Raw genomic sequence first — 11284 nt, 5'->3', positions numbered from 1 at the left:
ATTAATAAATTATTTTCCAGTTCATTTTTCATAACATTACCAAACATTGAAAAATACTTTTCTGGAAGGAATTCACTTTCCCCGAAATTCACTTTCTAAAAAGAAACCACTTCTAAAAACAATAAATTTCCTGCAAACAAACAGAGCCTTATTCACTTTCCCCGGAATTCACTTTCTAAAAAGAAACAACACTTTCTAAAAAAAACAAATTTCCTGCAAACAAACAGAGCCTTAGTAGGCAGTCAATTCTATTCCATGAACCATGAGTTCATAGCAAAATTGAGAAGTGCAGGTTAAAAACAAAACTGCCGATTGACTACCTATATAGTACACCTACTGTGCTCCATGATATAAATAACAAAAAGGGTTGAAGATTTGCCAACAAAGGCTCAAGATTCCTGGTTCAGGATATGAAAGCTACCTTACAACTTCGTTGTTTCATTTCATCTTTCCTTTCTCCAAATGGCACTCTTGTCATCACAATTCTGATGCGCAAGATCAGTAGGAGCATGAAACCTTCGAGAAGCATGCGCATTGGAAACATGAGACTGCACAGTTGAATTCTTCAGCCATCTTTATTCCCCTCTTCAACGCAGCTTTCCCACGTGCATCTATTGGAGATTGGTTTGCTTTCATAACAATAAAGTTTCCCTCCTGTCTGGGTGCATCATAAAGAAATTTTGACTCCCTAGGAAAAATTGATCCTTCCAGTTTTTCCCTCAGTTTATCCCACTCACAGTGAAGCCAAAATCTTCCACTACAAGTATAGTGATGCTGCAAAAACAATGTCTCTCTTGATTTTAGAAACAGCCTCTTCAAATTTGGCCTCTAGCTCTGTCTCACCAATAGACTTTGCAGCTTCTATAAGCTGTTGAAGAACTTCCTCTAGTCTCCTAATTGCCCTGATCAAGCTGCCCTCAAAAACCTTAGTAATTTCCATGATCTCATAGAACTTGGATCCTTTTGCCCAGGCATACACAGCCTCCATGATATCAGGCCGAAATGAACTCACAAAATTCTCCACATCAATTTGTACCTGCCATTTTGTTTAAAAAAATATAGACGGGAAAAAAGACACAGAACACTCAATCAAACGACAATGAGGAGAGAATCAATTTCCAAATACAATGCGTCGTGCTAATGTTAGAAAAGGAGCATAAAATGTGCATAAAGGCCAAACTCAATCCAAAATCTGTGAGGCACACCACAGGTGAATCTGTAACCAATGCTAAGCATAAAAACACGTAGTAGTCTGGAAAAGTTGGGTATCAATCATTCATACAAGCAGGGGATGAAGGGCCAACTCAACTTTGCTTTCTGTGTATTTTGCTTTGAAATTTGACTACCCGGAGTTCATTTTAAAAAGATAACAGTGATGTTCTTATACAAGAGGCAACTGCCTTATGGCTACAAGGACACACTTCACCATCTAGGTAGATGGCATCATCAGCCAATCTGCATGTTCACCAAAGGTAATCATGACAGGAAGGTCAATTTCTAATTAAAATTTACAAAAATGAATAAATATACGGACCCCATGAGAAGATTTTAATGATAATCAAACAGATTTCATATTCACAGGAAAATGTTTCAGCGGTAATTAGTGCCAGATGGGATTTGGATTAAAAATTGGAAAAACCAAGGATTAACTGGGCATTGTTATAACAGGTATGCTTCAACATTCTATGCTGCTTAACATATGGAGCAGTGAGCGACAAGCTTGCTGACTAATTTCTACCTTTTTTACCTGTTGTTTGAACAAGTTAAGATTGTAACCTCAAAAACAGACTTCCAAAATTCATCTATATAAATCATGACTTCAATGTTAACCTGAATATCCATATTACATACAAAGCACAAGAATCAAGAAAACAAAAACACTTCGGGAAAGGTTCCATGTGTACCTTGCATTCAAGCTGAATTTTGGCAACCCTTCGAGCTGTATCTTGTAATTGTGTAAAAAGCAAGTCAAGTTCTTCCCTTGGTTTTGCAGCATCTTGGAGTTTTTCCTGCCACACAAAGCATGAGAGAAGAGAGACCATTTCCTCCACTTTTATGTCCTTGAGAACCCCATTGAACATGAGCTCTGTCAAAGTCAGCTCATCTGCACTACTAATTTCACAAGCGACTTTCCCCTTCAACTCCACAACGTCATCACTCGTGATATACCTGCAGTTGCAGTAAATCCCATACCAGAAATCTAGTGTCATTGCTGAACAGTCTAGTTGCGTAAGGAAATAGAAAAAGGATGATATTGCAGGCTTGTATTATAGTTTTGCAGCAAAATGAAACAATTTAAAGACAACTAGACACCAGTCAAAATGCAGAAGAAAGAAATCTCCTGAATAGATCAGGTTTCTACAATCATCAAATGCTATGTGCAATTTATTGTTTCTTTCAATGATATATCATATTAAGATTCCAGATCCCAAACAATGAGTTTTCCAATAAATACACAGCCAAAATGTACAAAGAGATGAACAAGTACATGGATTGTTGAAGAACTTGTGTTCTTCCTTTTTGCTTGTAAAGAACTCCTGCTAGACTGTTTATATCATGCTCAAACATTTTCTTTTAGGATTGCTTGTGCCACAAATTTCAAGAAGTAATGTCTTTTACACACTTCATTGAAACAAAATCCCTAGGCCATTGAGATATGAACTTCTAGAATTTTTATCCCCGATATTGTAAAATGCAATCAGTCAAATGATCATAGCGCCAGTTACAAATGCAGATTGAGTTGCCTGCAGTGCAGACAATATGCACAAAGAAAGAGGCTAGAGGTTTCTTATTCATATAAGGTTGGATGTGAGAGTGTATTCATAAAACCCAACTCTTGTATTCTTCTCAATATAACTTGAAGGGAAAAAAACATAAATAATAAAAAAAGACAGAACTAATGAAACATTAGGCCCCAAACCATGACAGAAACAATAATAATATTAAAAAAAAACCTTCTATCTGACTTAACTTCAAGTACATGGGACCGAGGCATCTCCTAATTCTACATCATGAAGCTGTAGAAGTGAATATTTGAAAATTTTCTTACCCAAGCCTCCGAAGAACTCGTTTTCTAGCTTTAAGTTCATCTTTAAACGCCAATGCTGTGGAAGAGCGCATTGATTTCCTGATTAACTTGATCCTGGCTGTTAATTCTTGCTTTGTGTGTAAGACTTTGAGCTTTTCCTTGATAAGTGGAGATTTTGCAATTTCATGTTTTTCAAACAGGTGCTCTAAAGCCTCTATCCGACGAACTGCCTTTTTGTATGAGCTGCTTTGAATCTGAAGAATAACAAAAAAGTGGTCAAGATTGAGTTTCTTATATATATAAACCAAAGCAAAGTAAATGGGAAAATAAAAAGCACAAAAGATATAGGAAATACATTCATGTCTCCTTCAGGATCCATCGGCAACCCACTAGGTTTTCTAGAAAGAAATTCTGAAACCTGCTTCAGGGTGTTCTCTCGAACTTCTAATGGCAAAAGATCCTTTGACATATACAAGCGAGCACTGCTCAAAATATTTATCTGTCCAAGACATTACAATGTGAAACAATCATTCTCGCTGAAGGGTAACATCAATGATTTCAGAGAAGCAAACAAGTAAAAAAGCATCAGAAAACAACTATTTTTACAAAAATGTTTTTTTCCCATATAACATCACAACTATTTCATTACTGGACAAAAGTATGACAGTCTTCTACATTCAACAGTGGAATTATTATTAGTTTCACACTGAATGCTTGTTCTGACACTCAAATTACACCCCTTTAATTACCAAGAATTTTGGAGCTAACAGAACTTTATTACTGGATTAACTTAGTCAGCATAAATAGTTTTAATAAAATCTTTTTTTTTTATCAAGAAAAGTCAGCCATTTTAGTTTATGATATCTTTCTACCATGACTAGAAAAAATTAGAGAAACAGATCCAGGTCCATTAATGCAATGTTCAATACAAACAATAAATAAATTGGAGATCAGAGCTTGTAAGCAAGTAGATTACAATCTTAAAGTTTCCCTGACTGTTTTACGGGCTCCTTCATCGAATTAAAAGAAAGTATTTACTTCCTTCACTCAAGTACATATATGAGAAAGACAAATTAAAGAAGCCACAAAGAACAATGATAGAAGAGTCTTTCCAAAAGCATGATTTTCTTTGAATAAAATTATAATCAGGTCACTGGTTAATGAAATAAGATAAGATTTCAAAATTAAAGCAAAAGAACTGATATTTTTAGAATTAAAGGAAAGAAATGATAGAACAATTCAATTAAATGCACTGCATCATGTCAGGAAAAAATGTACTATTGAAAGAAAATGTCAGTTGGAAACATAAAATGAAAATTACATGAGCTACATCACAGAAAAATTAAAAGATTGAAATTTCCAATATAATTTGTGATTTCACCACAACATTAAGGGACAGAATAAACAAGTTGGATATTGGAAACAACTTTAAACAGCAGGGTAGTGAATAGGGCCTACCTGATCAATAGGAATAGAAACAATGAGAGGTTCTCCATGCTCTGTCAATGGGACAACCTTGATTTTTTTCTTGGCAACTCCATCTTTGGTCACAACACATCTTGTAAGAACATCCACGGTGTAATTTGCATTTTCTGGTTTTCTAATTGCATCATCTACATCAACTACTAATAATAAATAAATCTGACTTATAATGGCACGACAAAACAGAGACAATAAAAAGAACTATTACCATCTGAAACACCTTTCACTCGATCAAAATTGACTATCACTCCCCATGTGACTAGGTCTTCAATCAAGAAAGAAGGGGACTTGTCATCACTTTCTGTGCACTGGATACACACTAGTCTGCCAGACTGCAGATAGGACAGGCAGTGCTTTGGAGAATACACAATATCACGAACATCCTTCTTCAAACTTTTGTACTGCTGTATCAGATCATAATAATTCTTCAGATTTTCTTCCTCTTCAATTACCATTGAATTCCTCTCTTCTTCAAGGACTTTTGCTTGTTTCTGCAAACATAACATTTACTGTTAATTAAAGGGTCATTTATGTCACTGTTTGATTCTGAAAGGAGATTGAGACAGTGCACAGATAAGGCCACTGTAAATGGAAAAAACCATCATGATCACGCTGGCCTTCAGCAAATAAAAGGAATTTTTCCAGATGTAGCTTGTGAAAAAGTTAGTGACTTTGCAAACTTTTTTTTTCCTTCAATATTTGGCCTAGGTCTCTTTTATCTACAAAGCAAAGGTATTCCAGCTAGTTTCCTGCTATGTCCTAGATCCCTGAACATTATCCAGAAATTGTTTTGATAAAAGAATTGGAAAGCAAACCAGAATTCATGTTTACAAAAGGGAGGAGTCATCCTCAAAAAAGAAAGAAATAAAAAGACAACAAAAGTCAGGAACAACCAAAAGGGGAGCTCTCAAATCACTTTGAATAATGGATAAAGAAATAACAAAAGTCGGAAACTCTTGAGATATTGTACTCTTTTTTTTTCCTCTTGATAAATTTGTTTGTATACTATCTTTATGTGATTCTTTAATTTTTACTGTCAATGGTTAAAACTGAATGCTTATTCCAGGACAAAAAAAAAAGATCATCCATAAAATCTCACAACTTTGATCTTCTATTAAAATCAACTGACCTCAAGATCAGGAAGGGCCCTGTCTGCTTGAAACTGAAAGAAAGAATTGCGGAGCAAATTTTCAAGATCGCCATCTTCACAGCGCATTTGATTTAAAAGCATGTTGTAGCTTAGATGGAAGGCACTGGAATTCAATAGAAAAGGAGATCAACACAAAAAACTTCAAGAAAGTTAGGAGCAACAACGTAGCACTAAGCAATTGAAGCTTAAGCCAACAGAACTCATATTAGATTTCCCTTTTCATTGTATTTTTTTTTACTGTTCTCTTAGAAGAAAACAGCGAAGTTTTAGCTTTCCATCCACATAAAAAAACAAAGTTCAGGTTATGGAACCATTAACTTGCAGTCAACTGTTAGCTCAGATCCAATACCAGCCAATGTCATTCAGAAAATGCATAATGAGTATTTAAGAATAAGCCAACACTATTTTTGCAGATGCAGGAATTCCCAGCACTTGGTAGCATAAAACCATTATAGAGTTAACGTGAAGCAAATTGCAACTAGAGAGACAAGAAGCGAATTGCAAAGGTATGCAGAGCCGAAAGCACCCGAAGTACCTGTTCAAACTATCAGCACTTCCTTTAAGCATCATCTTGGCAGTTGAAGGCTCAAGCTTCTCATCCACCATAAGGATGCATACCCCACGATCATCAATTCCTCGACGGCCAGCCCGGCCACTCATTTGTATATATTCTCCACTAGATAGCCACCTGAATTTGTCCCCATCAAATTTACGGACATTTGTAAATACCACAGTTTTGGCAGGCATGTTCAAACCTATGCTGAATGTCTCTGTAGCAAACAAACACTAAAGAAAGAAATTTCAATCATCACTGTGCTTGCGAAACAGGTCGGAAACAAGAAACGAAAAGGACTGGAAAAGGACTAAAATATCACATGCACCAAATAGCATTTGGTAATTAAAAATTACGTTCCAAATTAATGAGCAAAAGGAAAGCATGAGCGTTCAAAGAACCTAATGGCATCTCAAGAAAAAAACAAATGAGCACCAGATCCATAAGTAGCCAATGATAACTGGCAAACTGAGATAATCTGCTATTACAGAGAAAAAAATTCAGAACAGCCAGGGGATTCATCAATTACTAGATGCAGATTTTTCATGAAGCTATGAAGCTGAACTATGTAAGAAATGTATAGCAACACACATTAAAGCTTGGAAGAAAAGCATAACCACAAATAATACATTATTTAACCACAAATAATAAATTATTTATCTCCCAACCTTGATCAGCCCTTCTTGAAACAAAATCTCAATCACTTCCTTCAGGATGGGAAGCAAGCCAGAATGATGCACACCAATACCTCGTTTTAAGAGGGGTAACATATTTGAAACCTGCACACAACAATTTAGATTGTAGATTAATATAGAATACGATACCAGCACATCAAAATGCTTGAAAAAAAAAAGATCTACAAGGAGTGAATGCATGCATTTTTGTCAGGCTTACAAACACATAACATTGCTTATAGTAAACCTTGCATCTTATAGACTCATACTGTACCAGCCAAAAAGCAATCAAGTATCACACCCATAAGTCTCCTAAGAGAGCGAGAGATTCTAACTGAATATGAAAACTGCGTCCTTTATATCTTTCCCTTGTGAGAGACTGACAATTCTTCAGAATGAAATGTTGGAAATGATAAATGAAGGCATTCAATTTCAAAAATCAAGATGCAGCACATTATCATTCATAATCTATTAATGGATACAAATTGGTGCAATGACAGTTAAACTTCTAGTCTCTAAAGTTTTGCGATCACAGAAATCGCAAGAGAAAAGGAAAACAAAGTTAATTTAAATAATGGCATGTTACCAAAGCAAGCCAATGAATGCACTTAAAGTCTTCTGCTTCCCCTGTATGGCTTCAGAAAGGCAAGAATCATGATGCAGCCAAGGAAACAGAGATTTATAAAATCCTTTATTTTGATTTTTTATTCTGTTTGTTTTAAGATTTTCTTGTGAATCTAGAATATTAGGAATTTGTCTTAAGAATCTTAATACTATTTAGAAACGTGATGTATTTAGGAAGTTGGAAAATTACTTAAGAAGTTTTCTATTATACATGATTTCCTTTTCTTATTTGGTTTTCTTTCTAATTTTTTTTAGAGCTATTAGGGCCTTTGTGCCTATAAAAGGAGCACTTAGTTCTTGATAATTGTAAGGATTTTGATTATGAAGTCACGTGTATTTTGGTTTAGTTTGGGGGGTGTGGCCAACAATTCTCTCTTTTCTTTTTTCTCTCAGTGCAATTTTCTTCTTCTTCCTTTCTCTTCTTTTCCTTTATTGCTACAGGAATCTCGGGTTACTATTCACAGCTGTAGCGACAACCTAAAATTCATAATTCTCCAAACCTAGCATACCACGAAACATTTGAGGGGCACAAATCCAAAGTTGTGCTACATTAAATCTCTGCTTGGGTCATAAGGCTGCAAAAACTCTACATAGGCATTTCAACCACAAGAAATGCTAAGAACAGAAATATGAAAAAAAAAATATGATAAAAGAAATTAAAAAAAACCCTTGAGAAGAGAATTAAAGCTGAATTACAGAAAGATGAACAAGATATCATCCAAGGTGAGGAAAGACAAGAAAATAAAAAAATAAAAACAAGTCAGATGGAAATATTAAATATTCCATTCATGAATATGCAGGGAGGGAGAGAGTGTGTAGGTTAAAAAAGATAACCAAGAAATATTAACTGAGATGAATACGTCAATACATCAATAACAAAAAGGGAACTCAGAGTGTCTCATATGGAACAGCCTTGAGAAAACAGCATCCTTAATTGTAATTACTAGTAGTCTCCCATACATGGGAGATCATTTGACACAAAGAAGAAGAGGTGGACAACTTGCCTGAGGTAGCTTCTTGTCATCATCTGATAGCATGTCCATGGCACTCCAAAAGATGGTTTCTATATTAGCTTTCTCATCATCCTGATTTAGATCCATTTTTGCCATCTGTAGAATTGAACAGATGCACAAAATTACCAGAGAGGGTAAGGGAGACAAGAATAAAAGCTATAAGTTTCATAACAGCAAAGGAACCTACCTGCATGGCAAGAAATTCACATTCTCTTTTGCTAAATGAGAAAAGAATGACAGGATCATACTGGCGGCGAATGATCATTTTTACCATTTTAAATATGTCACTTTCTTCACCAAGTCTGCTCACATTTAAGCCTTTCTGCCACTTCCCGTTCTCCCTTTTCTTTTCACCTTCAACCTTAGGAACTAATGCATTCACTGCTTTCTGAAAGCTGTCCTCCCGAAATTTTGCCTTTTCATCCACCACCAGGTACAAACCCTCACCTCCAGAGGGAAAAATATAGTGTTGGAGGGGTGTTGGTCGATAATCAGTATAAACAATGTGACATGGTTGTTGGTGGACCTGGAGTAACACCATGTAGTTAATCAAGCATATTTCTCCACTAGGAAATTAAATTGGTTTTATTTTGTTTCTTTGCCAACTGAAAACGGGGATCCAACAATTACACAAGAATAATATATGCTAATGTACAAAGCTTGGGATAATGTCCAAAAAATGCACCCCTTGTTTTTCTTATCTCAGAATATCTAGAGAATTAAGCAGAGACTGCAAAATATTGTGGAGAGCCATGTATTTGTTGGTGTTGACATTCAGTTTTAACTCTTACAAAAAATGGGGGCTTGAGCTGCGAACTCATTTTTAATAGGTCTTTGATAATCTCTGATATGCACATATAACATGAAAAGACAATAGCAATCAGAAAGAATTTTAGTCCAGAATTGCCCATCAAATTCATCTGAGTCATTAATCAATTAATTTAATATGTGGAAACAGATGATTATTTATTTTTAAAAGAAATACTTCAATTGTTGAGTATGTAAACTTGCTATGCTTTAGCATATGCATTTTTTATTTTACAAGGCTAAAAGGAAAATAGTCAATGTAGTCACCTCGACTGTAAAAACTAAACCACTAAATTTGTTAAAACCACGGTACTAATAAGCTACAATGATAGCAAGATTCTCAAACATTCAGCATGGTGTCGTCAACGGTAATGTAAAAGGCATCATTTTTAGTTGTCTTTAGTTGGAAGCTACTTTGGTAAAACAAAATGCCAGGAGCAGCATTTTTATTCATCTTTAACAAGAAAGCTGGAATTTAACATGTGTAAGCAACAACCAACTCACCTTTGCAACCCAATCAGCAAATTCTTTGGCATTAGGAACAGTGGCAGAAAGGAAGACAAATCTAGCATTCTTGGGAGCCATGAGAATGCTTTCCTCCCAAACCACACCTCTTTCTCGATCACGCATATAATGAACCTCATCAAAGATAATCCAAGCTACTTCCCTAGTAGTTTCCGACCCTTTATACTGCATACTTCGCCAAATTTCCGTTGTCATCACCTGAAAAACAAGCTTGAACATCTTACAAATCCTATAATCACACAAAATCTCCAATACAAAAAAAAAAAAAAAAAAAACCCACCAGGCAAGAAGCATTAGGGTCAATGGTAACATCACCGGTCATGAGACCAACATCAGAAAACTCCTCCTTGAACTCCCTAAACTTCTGATTGCTAAGTGCTTTGATGGGTGACGTGTAAACAACCCTTTGTTGATTCTTCAAAGACATAGCTATTGCATATAATGCTACTACTGTTTTCCCAGCTGATGTATGAGCTGAGACCTGTCAATCAACCCATCAAATAAAATAATCAATTAATCAATCCATTAAAAAAATTGAAAGAAAAGGGAAAAGGAAAAAAGATTACCATCACAGATTGGCCACTGTCAAGGCAACTGATGGCTTCAGACTGAAAAGGGTCGAGAGTGAAAGGAAATTCCTTTGCGGGTTTTGAGTCCTTTTGAGTTTGAGTGATTGAAGAAAAAGGAGGGACATAATTCCCTGGATACGACACGTCGTGCAGACACGCAACTGCTTCGCCATGCCCAATAATCTTCGAACTGCGACTATTGTTGTTGCTGTTATCTTCTCTGAGTTGTTTCTGAGGAGGAGGAAGAGGATGGTCCTCTTGTTGGCTTTCAATGGATTTTCTCTTCACTGAAGCCATTTCAATTTTTGGATTTGGGAAAAACTGAGAGAGAGAGAGAGAGAGAGAGAAAACCCTAAACCCTAATTCAAAGCTTCAGCACAGGAGGAGGAGGCTGCGTTTTGATGTTGGAGGCAGGGAACGTAAGGAAACGACGGCGTTTCCAGTCAGTCAAGGCCTCAAGGATGTTTGAAATGTTATTTTTCTTTTTCTTTTTTTCTATAGATATTTATCATTAATACTTTTTATATTTGTTTGTAATGAAGATTTTAGTATTCTTTTTATTGGGAAAAGTTTAATTATTGCAGAAATAATTTATTTATTTAAATTTTTTTAACCTTATTAAATTTTCACCATCCTTATGGATGCATATTTGAGATGTACAGTACAAGTTACTTATTAAAATATTTTTTATTTAAAAATATATTAAAATAATAATATTTTTTATTTTTATATCAGTAATTCAAAACATTGAAAAAATATTAATTTAATTTTTAAAAAAACATACATTGAATCATAATGTCAAAAAATACCAAACGTTTTAGGACAAAAAAAAACTTTAATATAATATACATTGACTTAT

General features: G+C 35.2%; 1 protein-coding gene across 4 annotated transcripts in view; it reads right to left on the bottom strand.

Moving 5' to 3' along the window:
- MTR4 (RNA helicase, ATP-dependent, SK12/DOB1 protein) overlaps nt 1–10847 on the bottom strand; it is a 15423-nt gene extending 4576 nt beyond the window's left edge. The window contains exons 1-15 of one of the 4 annotated variants that reach the window (XM_011030098.1): nt 10423–10847; nt 10137–10337; nt 9836–10054; nt 8712–9050; nt 8516–8620; nt 6882–6992; nt 6196–6446; nt 5640–5763; nt 4719–5001; nt 4487–4650; nt 3384–3527; nt 3050–3282; nt 1905–2169; nt 713–1036; nt 217–682 (exon numbers count right to left, since the gene is read on the bottom strand). In XM_011030098.1, the coding sequence (XP_011028400.1) occupies nt 758–1036; nt 1905–2169; nt 3050–3282; nt 3384–3527; nt 4487–4650; nt 4719–5001; nt 5640–5763; nt 6196–6446; nt 6882–6992; nt 8516–8620; nt 8712–9050; nt 9836–10054; nt 10137–10337; nt 10423–10722 (3018 nt within the window). In that variant the 5' untranslated portion in view covers nt 10723–10847 and the 3' untranslated portion in view covers nt 217–682; nt 713–757. Of the gene's footprint in view, nt 1–216; nt 1037–1904; nt 2170–3049; nt 3283–3383; nt 3528–4486; nt 4651–4718; nt 5002–5639; nt 5764–6195; nt 6447–6881; nt 6993–8515; nt 8621–8711; nt 9051–9835; nt 10055–10136; nt 10338–10422 lie in introns of those variants that run through there. The other 3 variants (XR_842864.1, XM_011030097.1, XM_011030099.1) reach the window with 3 other exon arrangements.
- Between the last annotated feature and the right edge of the window lie 437 nt (nt 10848–11284).

Source organism: Populus euphratica, unplaced genomic scaffold, assembly GCF_000495115.2.
Source record: "Populus euphratica unplaced genomic scaffold, PopEup_1.0 scaffold14.1, whole genome shotgun sequence".
Classification (NCBI taxonomy): domain Eukaryota; kingdom Viridiplantae; phylum Streptophyta; class Magnoliopsida; order Malpighiales; family Salicaceae; genus Populus; species Populus euphratica.
Note: the sequence above shows the minus strand (reverse complement) of the source record. Positions and strands in the feature narration are given on the sequence as shown.